A 12957-nucleotide genomic window follows, 5' to 3' on the forward strand; every position below is an offset into this window, starting at 1 on the left:
GAGAAGGATTCTGGTGGCCTGGATTGGATAAATGTGTTGAGCACTTCGTAAGGGACTGTGTCTATTGTGCAGTCAGTGACAAATCTCAAATCACAGTCCCAAGTCCCATAGAAGCGATTTGTGTTCCTGATAAACCCTGGAGCAAGTTAGCAATTGATATAATTGGACCTGTGAATTTATCATATGGATCCCAGGATTACGGGTTAGTACGAATAGATTTTTACAGTAGATGGCCAGAAGTAAAACTTGTTAAAGTTCCTGACTCTAATAATGTGATCCGATGGTTAGAAGGGATCTTTGCTAGGGAAGGAATTCCTGATGAAATCTTGATTGACAATGGTTCTCAATTTCCCTCGGGACAATTTACAAAATTTGTGAATTTCTTGGGAATCAAACATTCTAAGTCTTCTCTGTACCATCCCAGGAGTAATGGATTAGTAGAGAGGTTCAACAGGGTCCTCAAGGACAATATTCAATTGTCTAAAGCGAGTGGTTTGCACTGCAAAAACAAACTGGATAAATTGTTGTGGGCCGTGCGCACCACTAACAATTCAGATACACAAGTATCACCTTTCGTTTTATTACGGGGACATGTTCCATCCTCAAAATTAACCAGAGAATGGATGGGTCATTTTTGTGTGCCATGGTACAAAGTTGATGGTGTGATGGAGAAACACCAAGTAGCGCAACAGAAGTATGTGCAGAGTTCACAAGTAGCTCACCGCCGCAAGTTTGATTGGAAGGTAGGTGATGCAGTGAAAGTGAAGTGTCCGAGATCCACTGGTCTGTCAAAATTCTCCAGCAGTAAGAAAATAATCCAAGTAGGCGACAGTGCCGTTAGACTTGATGATGGCAAGTGGTGGAATAAGGATAAGATATCCCTTACTAAGTCTGTTACGGCAGAGTATGTCAAGGGTGGGGATGGTGGTGGTGAGTGTGTTGAACGTTCTGGATTTCAGTCTCCTAATGCAACAAAAACTGTCAAACATCCTAAGAGGACTGTCAAAACCACCTAAGAAATTTGATGATTACATTATGCGTTTTGGTGGTCATTCATCTAAGACAATCAATTCACCTGTACATCCTTACAGACGTTCATCCAGAACTGTTAAACCTCCTATGAAATTCGATGATTACACATGCTAGTGTTCTGGCTAGAATATATCAATATTGATGCATTTCATGCACAATTGTTTTGTCAATGTTTGTGTATTTATGAATTATTCCTGTAATTTAAATTGTTTTATTGTTTGTTAAAATCGTTGTAAGGGAAGAGATGTGTTGGGTTCTTCTTTGCTCTTCTGGTTCCTCGTGCTGTGGAACCGACGAGCAAAGAACCTTGGAATGTTGGAATGTTGGTAGGGGTTTGTGCAATGCGGGGTAGTTGGTGCCGGAGACTCGTGGAAGGAGGACGGAAGCAAGGAGCTGTCTTGAATATAGGAACAAAATAAAAATATCCTGTTTACCTGGACTCATGTGAATCGCAGTTCCTTTCACTTTCTCAGGCCACTGGATACTTTATTGAGCTTTTCTGAGGCCAAATATCTGTTGCAAGGAATCACAGACCACTCCCTTCTACACTTGACACTGACCACAGGCAGGACACGAGTATAACGGATGGCAATCTGGTGCCTTACAAATAAAACACTGGTAGAAATCCTTGACAAAGCCACAAAACATTACTTCCAGGTAAAAAAGCGGCTGTGAAGAGCGCAATTACGCTGTAGGAAGTATACAAAGCAGTGATCAGGGGTATAAATATATCAGGGGAGATAGGAGAGAAAGACTAAGACAGCTGACAACCCTAGAGCAGGACCTGGGCCATCTTGAGAGAGATTACAGTGCAGCCTATGCACCTACACTGAAGGGCGAAATTGATCTTGAACGGGAGGAATATCAAGAGGTGGCAAGGCATGAGGTAAAAACCACCTACCTCACCAAGCAGAAAGGCACGTATGAAGCTAGGGATAAAGTCGGGAAATTACAGGCATGGATTAGCAGTAGAGAAAGATAAGGGATGTGCAGCCGAGAGCTCAGACTGGAGACAGGGGTACAAGGGAGTAAACAGATAGCTGAGGCATTCATGGAATACATGACAAATTTTTATAAAATGAAGGTGACGGTTTTGGATGAGGAAGTAAGGGACTTCGTACGGGACTGTTCTGTGAGGCTTCTGAACCTAGGTCAGAGATGGGTGTTGGATATGTGAGAAAATAGCCACTTTCTAGGACGGTTACTCCCATTTTTGACCAGTTTGTGAGTGTATGTCAGTGTGTTTTTACTGTCTCACTGGGATCCTGATAGCCAGGACCCCAGTGCTCATAGTTTAAAACCTATTTGTCAGTGTGTTTTGTCTGTCTCACTGGGATCCTGCTGGCCAGGACCCCAGTGCTCATAGTTTGTGGCCTATGTGTGTTGTCAGTATGCTTGACTGTGTCACTGAAGTTCTGCTAACCAGAACTCCAGTGCTTATGCTCTCTCTACTTAAACCATTTGTCACTATAGTTTAGTGACTCCAGATTCCAATTCTGATTGACAAACTGGACCCCCCTTATAAGTCCCTAGTATATGGTACCTAGGGCATTGAGATTCCAAGAGATCCTTATGGGCTGCAGCATTTCTTTTGCCACCCATAAGGAGCTCATACAAACACTGCAGCCTGAGTGAAATAGTGCACACACTATTTCACAGCCATTTTTCACTGCACTAAGTAACCTATATGTCTAACATTCATTTACTGAAGGTTAGGTGCAAAGTTACTGTGTGTGAGGGCACCCTTGCACTAGCAAAGGTACCCCCGCGTTGTCCAGGGCCAATTCCACGGACTTCGTGAGTGCAGGGATACCATTATAAGCGTGCACTACATACGTCAATACATATATGTAGCTTCACAATGATAACTCCGAATATGGCCAGGTGAGGTGTCTAAGATCATGGAATTGACCCCTCAATCCAAATCTGGTATTGGGGAGCCAATCCCATGGACCCTGGGGGCTCCACCATGGACCCCCAGTACTGCCAAACCAGCTCTCTGAGGACTGCAGCTCCAGCTGCTGTCACCTCACAGACAGGTTTCTGCCGTCCTGGGGATTGGGCAGCTCAATCCCAGGAAGGCAGAACAATGCATTTCCTTTAGGAGAGGGGTATTACACCCTCTCCCATTGGAAATAGGCGTTACAGGCATGGGAGGGGTAGCCTCCCACAGCCTCTGGAAATGCTTTGAAGGGCACAAACGGTGCCCTCCTTGCATAATCCAGTCTACACCGGTTCAGGGACCCCCAGCCCCTGCTCTGGCACGAAACTGGACAAAGGAAAGGGGAGTGACCACTCCACTGTCCATCACCACCCCATGGGTGGTGCCCAGAGCTCCTCCAGACTGTCCCTGGCATTAGCCATCTTGGATTCCAAAGTGTGGGGACCCTTTGGAGACCTCTGAGTGGCCAGTGCCAGCAGGTGACATCAGAGACCCCTCCTGATAGGTGCATACCTGGGTAGGTAACCAATCCCCCTCTCTGGGCTATTTAGGGTCTCTCCTCTAGGTGTTTCCTCAGATTCGGTTTGCAGGATTCCTCCAGGACTCCTCTGCATCCTCTGCTTCAGCTTCTGACCGTCAGATCAACCGCAGACTGCTCCAGGAACCGATGTAACTGCAACAAAGTATCCAGGACGACTCCTGTGACCTGCAACTTCAGCTCCAGCCAGCATTTGCAAGTTTCCAAGGTGTGCACGCTCTGAGGACTGCCTGTCTTCACCCTGCACCAGAAGAACCGAAGGAATCTCCCATGGAGTGACAGAGTCACTTCCCTGCTTCTGCAGGCAGAAGAACACAGGTGGTGGACTGAAGTGACCCAGATTGTCCAAAGGTTCAGCTGTCCAAATTTGGTGGAGGTAAGAGCTTGCCCCCATGCTATGACAGTACCCCTGTGCACCGCGTCTTCTGCAGCTCCTGGGGCTTCTATGCACTTCTTCCAAACGTTCTTCGTGCACAGCGTAGCCCAGGTCCCCAGCACTCCATCCTGCGACGCACTGCTCCCTGAGTTGTTCTCTGGCAGCGTGGGACCTTCCAGTGTAGTGCTGCGATGACCGCACTTTGCATCTTCTATGTCCCCGTGTTCTGGGACTCCATTAGGTACTGCCTGGTCTTCTGAGGGCTCTCTGACGTGCTGAGAGCCCCTCAGTCTCCTCAGTCCGAGTTGAGACCCCCTGGTGCCTCCTGGGTCCAGGCAGCTCCTTTTTGATGCAAATCGCGTACATGCTTGAACAAAGGCTTGTTGGTGGAATCCAGTGACGCAAACAGCCTGCATCGAACAACGTGATGTGGGACATCTCCTGCACCACGCAGGAACCCGCAGCCATCTTCTTTGGTGCACTCTGTACTTTTCTTCTGACTGGAGAATCCACTTTTGCACCTTCTTCTAGGTTGGCAGGGGCTCCTGTCCTTCCTTGACTCTTCTGCGACTTCTGGACTTGGTCTCCTCTCTCCAAAGGCCTTCAGGTCCAGGAATCATTTGTTTGTTGCTTGCAGTCTTGCTTGGTTCTTGCAAAATCCTTTATCATGGCTTGTAGTATGTCCTGAGGAAACTTGCTGTACTTTACTCCTGCTTTCCTGTGCCCTGGGGTGGGGTACTTTACATACCTTTGGTGTTTTCCTACACTGCCAATGCCCCTCTACACACTACACTTGCCTAGGGAGGAAATCAACATTCGCATTCCACTATTTTAGTATAGTGTTTGTGTTGCCCCTAGGGCCTTTGCAATCTATTGTATTTTCTACTGTTTGCGCTATTCTATGACTGTTTACTTACCAAATTTTGGTTACTAGTGTATATATTGTGTATAATACTTACCTCCAGAGGGAGTATTGCCTCTAAGATATTTTTGGCCTTGTGACACTAAAATAAAGTACACTGAGTATTGTATTTTATTGTGTTTAAGTACTGTGTAACTATAGTGGTATTGCAGGAGCTTTGTAGGTCTCCTAGTTCAGCCTAAGCTGCTCTGCAACAGCTACCTCTAGACAGCCTAAGCTGCTAGAACACTGCCTTCAGTTCACTAATAAGGGATAACCTGGACCTGGTATAAGGTGTAAGTACCTTAGGTACCCAATACAAACCACCCCAGCCTCTGACAGAGGCCAAGCTATCTGCGTCGGACGTGGCCATCGCTCCAAATATGAAGGCGGCACATCACTCCTGAACATCAGGAAGTATTACAAGGCAGCCTAGGTTAGCGTGGGCAAATGCAGACTGGGAGGATCAGGCCTTCCAGATGGGTCATGGACACTAGTAGCTATATCCACGCATTGTATGTAAGAAGACTGAATCCCTCAGCGAAGCCGGCGACAGTACTAGCAGTCTAGCGCAGCTTGGAAAGAGATGCAGTGGGATAAGAGGCTGACTCCTAAATTGCCACTGTGGGAAGGGAAGAGACTGGGGCCAGTGTTGGCACTGAGAGGCTTTCGCTGCTGAGACAACATAGGCCTCTCTACACTGGCAGACTCCTGGGTCACCAATGGCTTTATCCCATTTGAACACTAGAGGAGTGGATACCAGATGCCCTCAATGCAGTGGCTGAAATGTGGACAGATGAAGCATGTGCTCCACGGGTGTATAGACAGGGATGAGAAGACCCAAGAGGACTCTTGTTAGAGAAGACACTGCTGGGCAGACATGTTCGCAAGAAGTTTATCTCGTACACATATGAGACGTTGATGAGGAACACGCAGGGGCTACTGATGCAATTACAGAGTTGCTGGGAAAAAGACTTGGGGGACCTGGATGAGGAGTCCAGGCAAATAGCACTCGGTTTGTTGGCAATTAGGGCAAGTTATTGACTGATCCAATTAAAAACCCTTCTCAGAACATACTAAATGAAGATCCTGTTGTATAAAATTGTAAAGGTGGGGGAGTGCGCTATGCTTGCGCCGATGGGGGTACACTATTTCACACATTGTGGCTTTGTATGAAGTTGCGCCACTTTTGGGAACAGGTCACCGAATCGCTAGAGGAAGCCATTAGGGAAAGTATTGAACTGCCGCCCAGACTGGCGCTACCTGGGATATGGGGGCCCTCCGTTCTCTCACGCTATCAGAAAACACTATTAACAATGGGATGCATGGCGGCAAAGAAAGATACAGCACATAAATGGGGCAGAAGGGCTCCCCCTCAGTGTCGAGACTGGGAAATGGGTATGGAACGATGCAAGCTCATAGAGAGGGAGGTATACAGTTAGAGGCTGCCAGAGAAAGTGCCTTGAGGACGCTGGAGCTCAGACAGTGCCCCAGCGTGGGGACACAGGGGTTGTTCCTGGTCATTGCGTTAGGTGGTGCTGGGTGGAGGTGTGGGGGCTGGTCTGGTCCGGACATTGCTGTGCTGTTGTGTCATTACATTACTGTATTGTCTTCCCTGTTTCAAAACAATAAAAATAAACTTTAAAAAAATAACTCGTAGTGCTCCTCCAAAAAACAAAACAGTAACTCCCCCTAAAAAAGTGATCAACACATATTATGCTTCATCGAGTGCAACATTAAGGCTTCAAAAAGAAACTGGATAAACAGTGGCCACTTCCTACCTGCCCAACCATGGTCTTGGCCAACACTTCAGCTCTCCGCGGGCCACTGAGTATGTCTGCTGCTTTCAGGAAGATCTGTGCGCGATCCTCAACCGGCTTCAGGTCCCACTCCTTCCTTGCAGCCAAAGCTGCTCCAATCGCCTTGTTCAGTAAGTCCTGAAAGAGAAATACTATTGAAAGCGTTCACTGCTATCATATGTGTGCTGCAGCACAATCATTTATACTGCTGTTTATAGCGATATGCCACTTATCCTGCTAAACATTTTCCAGGAACATATCGGCAGCATGAACACTTGCCTAGTACTGAATAGCTTTACTGCCTTTAAAAATGGGGATGGACTCCCTATATTTTGCACAAACTCTTGACAAGTGTCAGCTTAAGTCAAATAAGGAGCACCCATGATGTTCCCACACAGTTAACAAGTAAATAGAGCTCCAATGTATGGCATGAGCACTTGAAAAGAGTTTATCATGGAGTCCTAAGGCAGCCCCAGGGCACACGAAAAGGGACACCTTCAACAATGTGGGTACCGGGACAGCAATAAGAACAGCATTGACGATGCCATATATATCGCAGCTACAAACTGTAAACTTTAAGGTGGAAAAAATTGAAATAAACATACATATCTTTCAATTCATGAAGCTCAGCACTCTGAAACTATATCTTAACACAGTAAGAAGAGCAATGCTCCCTGAAACCACTAAGTGGTGAGAGATTAATATGTAACATCATTTTAATTTGTGCCTGTTTATCACAATTCCTAAACTTCCACCATTGGATTTTATTTGGGTTTCGCATGGACAAGTTTACTAGTCAGAATAGTATCCTCAATGGATACCCCCTCCACAATACCAGCTTCCAAACTATTTTGTTATTTTGGAGGTGGAAGGGTGACCCTGGTGCTGCCATGTCACATTTTTCTGTTAAAAAGCTTTCCTTGTGTTTACCTCCTGAACAACCCTATGAAAATGGGTGAGTCCCACTGTTTCAGCAAGCAAGGGAACTGTCAGACTTGGTGATTTCTGCTGCTCTTAATATCTGGGCATCCAGAACACAGTCTGTGACAAAGTAGATTGGGAACCTAGAAACCAACATAAGAAGAAACCACCAGTGGTCTAGGTTTCCTACTCACATTTAATTAGTAGTTCTTGAAAAAAACTCCATCCTCCCTCCTTCTTGAAAGACGTAGATTCCTTCCCATTTTCCTGTAGAGGGATAACGCTGATCTTCAGACACATCACCCGTAAACTGTCTCAGGTAGTTGTACTGCATAGGCAACATGGCCACTCCTGGGTTGGTAGTAACCAGAACAGAGCTGATCACACCTGCTATGCTCATCCTGCCCTTCACTGACAAGCGTCTGTGTAGCTTCCATAAGAAGCCCTCAATATGAGTGATGGGTACATAATCCTGCTTTTCCTGCTCATGTGTCACAGCAGTGAACCTTTTCACCGCTAATGAAGCCACTTCAGGAAGTACTCTCTGGCCTGGCATTCCCCAACACCACTGTCCTGCTGCCTCCCGATTCCCCACCTCCTTTGGATCTCCAAAGAGTAAAGGAAAGTTGGGAATGCAGGGGAAGTCCCATCTTGCGCCAACCATGATCTCTCCTGCCGACCGAGGGTCTGAGCAGTGCGGATGCTGATGGGAGGTTACTCACCTGCCGGCAGCAGCTCTGACAGTACCTCGGCCAGGAAAGGGCTGGCTCGCTCAGAGCGCTCACACTTGGAGTGAGAGCACAAACCTAGTCTGCAAGGAAAAGGAAATGTCTAGGGGATGGCTGAGAGGTGGGGTGTAGAGAAGCCAGGTATTAGCTTTTAATAGGAGTTAGGGGCAGCGAGTGGCCAGAAGACACTTTTGGGATGGAGGGAAGGGGGACCAGGAATTGTTATATTGAAATCTCATACTTCACTGTCACTACCTGTGGTGTCACTTGGAACAGCCTAGTAAAGACAACTTCCTCTTAAATACGTCTGTATTTCTTCATGGAAAGTGATGAAGGCATCAGAGCCGGACTTACCTTATCGGCATAGCAGTACTTGGCTACTTTATGCGAGTGCTTGAAAGGCTGCAAAAAAAGTTAAACCAATGTTAAATCACAGCAGCGCACAGCCACATCCTGTGTGTGAACTAAATACAACAAAGCTGCATAATAAGGAAACATAGCTCAGTGTTTTCTCTGTCTTATTAGTCCTATCACAGGCTTCCAGAATGAGAGGGGCATTTGTAACATGCCTCTTACAGATAAAAGCAAAGATGGATGGATAATATTTATTTATCAGACCTGTAAATAAAATATCTCAATGTCAATTCACAATACTGTGAAGTCCACTGTGTCCTCATCTTGTGAATAGATATCATAGCAGGACCTACCAAGGTGGTGGGCCTGTGGAATATCTCATATCAAAAACTCATGTATGACCGAAGCAGGAAAATGCCCATCTAGTCAGACCTGGCTGCCACAGGTCTGACTGGAATGGCCTTGTGAACGTATGTACTAACGCGCATTCCACATCCTAACTGGTTTCAAAGATAGGCACTCCACATTCCAGTGCGGTGGAAGAAGCCATGGACCTAGTGGAGTGGGGCAGTAATCCCTCTGGAGGCTGCTTCTTGGCTGGTGTGCAGAAAATCTTAATGCAGAGGGCTATCCCCCTCGACAGAGTCATTTTCTGCACTTTCCTTGCTCTTCGTTGCCGTAAAGAACCCTTCAAAGAGCTGATTGACCATCCAATGGTCTTTGGTGCGATCAATATAAAAGCTTAAAGCTCTTTTGGGGTCCAGTCAATGGAGTTTTTCCACCTTTTTCAAGAAGTGAGGCGGAGACAAGAGCGTTGGGCAAGTGATGGATTGCCCAACGTGAAAAGCAGTCATGACCTTTGGCAAAAAGCTGCCATGATACTGAACTTCATTTTATTTGGGAAAATAGTTGAGTATGGAGGCTGCACTGAGAGTGCTTGGACTTCATTTACATGGTGAGTCAAAGACACCGCAACCAAAAACATAGGCCCTCATTTTACCTTTGGCAGTAAAAAACACCTACCGCCGCGGTGATGGCCGTCAAAAGACCGTTGCTGCTGCTACCAGCCGTCCTCCATATTATGGCCACGGTCAGATTTCCGCCACAAGAATGGCGGAAATCTGGCTGTGGCCATGCTGGCAGATGGCGGTAAGGTGGCACTGCTGCCACCAGCAGCACCACGCCAGTAGACCGCCGCCAGTCGTATTATGACCAATAATACGGCCTGGCGGTGTTCTGCTGGCGGTAGCAGCATCCCGTCCCGTCTCCTACCAGAGGACCGCCTGGATCCAGGTAAGTGGGGTCTCCAACAGGGGAGGGGGGTGGGGGGAGGTGTTGTGTGGGTGTGTGAATGTTTGTCTGTGCGTGGATGCGGGTGTGTGTTGCGTGTTGAATGCCTGTGTGCATGTATAGATGTGGGAGTGCATGTATGTTGTGTTATGTGAATGCGTGTCTGCGTGTATGTTTAAAAGTGTGTGCGGATGTGTGTGTGAATGGATGTATGCATGCGTGTAAGCATGTGGGAATGGGTGTGTGTGTATGAGTGTGTGTGTGTGTGTGTGAGAAGGGGGCGTGAATGTAGGGGGGGGTGAGGGGGTTTGGAGAGGTAGGGGGTGGGGAGGGGTAACTCGAGAGGAGGGGGCGGGAGACCCCATCAGTGACAGAGAAGGAATTCCCTGCCACTGATACGGCCTACCGCCATGGTTTTCATGGCGTTACGAACGCCACGGAAACCATGGTGGTAGGCGGGGTCATAATCCTGCAGGCAAAGCAATGGTGGTCCCCGGGCTGGAGATGGATATCTCCAGCACAGCGGCTGTTACCGCCGTGGTGGTCGGAGTGGTACATTGGCGGGTTTGGCTTCAGCCAACCCACCAATGTCATAATATGCCAGTAAGTACTGCCAGCCTGTTGGCGGTACTTAGGACCACATAACTCTGACCGCCGGGGTTGTAATGACCCCCATAGTATTCAGAGTCAAAAGAGATATTAGAAAGCTGTGTAACGGTTCAACTGGAGCACACATGATGAAATTGAGGACCAATTTAAGATCCCACTGTGTCATTACAAAGGATTTTAGGAGAAATAAATGAGTCCAACCGTTTAGAAATCTCATCACAATGGGTGCTTTGAACAATGACAGTTGGTCTGGTAAACGTAAAAATGCAGAAAGGGCTGACAGATAACCTTTAACAAAGCCCAATGGAAGACCTTGCTGGGCCAGAGATTGAAACAAACAGAAGGCCACCCAACAGTTTGGCCTGCAATGGATCTGTGTTGCGGGTGCCACACCAGGCTACAAACATCCTCCAGCACCTGGCATAGACGATTTTGTAAAATGTCGCCTGGCAGGCAGGTTGACATTCACAACCTCAGGAAGAGGACTGAATGCAGTTAACTGTCACCACCCAATCTACACATATGGGGGTGCTGAATGTGCAGGGTTGGGTGCAACACCCTACCCTGCTGTTGGAACAAGGGGGGTCCTGGAGTAGTAGCCTGATCGGAGGACAGGAGATCTTGCCCAGAAGGTCCAAGTACCACGCTCTCCTTGCCAATCCAGAGCCACTAGGATGGCTTAGGCCTGGTCATTGCTGATCTTATTCAAGACTCAGGCCCTCATTCTAAGTCTGGCGGGCGGCGGAGGCCACCCGCCAGACTTCCCCCCTCCAAAATACCGCTCCGCGGTCCAGAGACCGCGGAGGGTATTCCAAGTTTTCCCCTGGGCTGGCGGGCGGCCGCCAAAAGGCCGCCCGCCAGCCCAGGGGAAAACAACCTTCCCACGATGAAGCCGGCTCGTAATCGAGCCGGCGGAGTGGGAAGGTGCGACGGGTGCTACTGCACCCGTCGCGTATTTCACTGTCTGCTATGCAGACAGTGAAATACTAGCGGGGCCCTCTTACGGGGGCCCCTGCAGTGCCCATGCCATTGGCATGGGCACTGCAGGGGCCCCGCGACACCCCCTACCGCCATCCTGTTCCTGGCGGGCGAACCGCCAGGAACAGGATGGCGGTAGGGGGTGTCAGAATCCCCAAGGCGGCGCAGCATGCTGCGCCGCCTTGGAGGATTCATTTGGGCAGCGGGAAACTGGCGGGAGACCGCCAGTTGTCCCGGTCCGACCGCGGCGTTACCGCCGCGGTCGGAATGCCCAAGGGAGCACCGCCGGCCTGTCGGCGGTGCTCCCGCCCCGTTGACCCTGGCGGTAGGAGAGGCATTGACGGAAAAACATATGGAGTCCTGTGCTTCACTCTACCCGGAATGCATCTTCAAGAGACAGCCTTCTTGAAAACTCCAGCGTGCAAATGTTTTGACATTGTGCATTCTCAACTGTGGCAAAAAGATATAGCCAAGGGTATCCTCATTGAAGAATATGCCCTGTACCACCTCGAAATGTAACCGCCATTTTTGACCCACTAGGCAGCGTCAGCTGAGTTCATCCGCCTAACATTCAAAGATCACACAAGCTGGTTCACAACTAGGAAGATTCCCTCCTGCCCCACACAGCTCCAGAGGTGAAGTGTGGCCTAGCAGATGACCCAAGAACTCTCCCTACCCCGACTTTTGCTGTACCAAATGGCAATGGTGTTCTTTGTGATAAACTGAACCAGCCTTGCCTGGATGGACTGTAGGAAGGCTTTCAGCAGCAGGTGGATAGTTCTTCACTCCAACAGACTGATGTGGAGACGAGCTTTCTATGGAGATTAGAGTTCTCTGATCTCACCCCTCCCAGATGGCCTCCCCATCCTAGCACTAATGCATTCATCACCACTGTCAGCCCTGGGTGGGGTAGGTCAAGCAGCCTTCCACTGGTCCAACTGTTGTGGAGCCACCAGTTCAGTTTTTTTTGTAGTCTCCTCAGAAACCTGGATGAGATCTAATAGGTGCTGGGTCCACTGAGACTTGAGGTCCCACTGCAGAGCCTGAATATCCCACATGGCCCAGGCCCGAAGCTGAAACATCAGGATCATAGCCCAAATGTCCTGGAATGGTTATGGTGGAGCAAAGGCCCAAAACTGCACTCTATCCAGAACGGCTGCAAATACATGAATCCTCTGCGAGTCAGTGTGAGTTCGGCAAGCTGATAGTGAACCCCAGTAATGTCAGGAGGTTTGCCTTAGTCTGGAGGTTTCTTACGACTAATTGTGGAAAACCTGCCTTCAACAGCCAGTCAAGGAGGTAGGGGAATACTGGAAACCCCAACTTCTAAAGGTGTACTGCAACTATAACCATTACTTTCGTGAAGACCTGAGGGGCAATAGTAAGGCTGAAGGGGAGCACAGCAAAATAAAAATGATCCTAGCCAACTTGAACCGCAAGTAGCGTCTGTGGAACTACAGGACGGGTACACAGAAGCAGGTGTCCAGCA

The 12957-nt window shown here is 48.4% G+C and overlaps 1 protein-coding gene across 1 annotated transcript in view; it reads right to left on the bottom strand.

The window, feature by feature from the left end:
• Positions 1-12957, bottom strand: part of ALDH4A1 (aldehyde dehydrogenase 4 family member A1) — a 211062-nt gene that overhangs the window by 153430 nt on the left and 44675 nt on the right. The window contains exons 4-5 of the mRNA XM_069240124.1: positions 8592-8639; positions 6571-6726 (exon numbers count right to left, since the gene is read on the bottom strand). Coding sequence (XP_069096225.1) covers positions 6571-6726; positions 8592-8639 — 204 coding nt within the window. The remainder of the gene's footprint in view (positions 1-6570; positions 6727-8591; positions 8640-12957) is intronic.

Source organism: Pleurodeles waltl, chromosome 6 (genome assembly GCF_031143425.1).
Source record: "Pleurodeles waltl isolate 20211129_DDA chromosome 6, aPleWal1.hap1.20221129, whole genome shotgun sequence".
NCBI classification, from domain to species: domain Eukaryota; kingdom Metazoa; phylum Chordata; class Amphibia; order Caudata; family Salamandridae; genus Pleurodeles; species Pleurodeles waltl.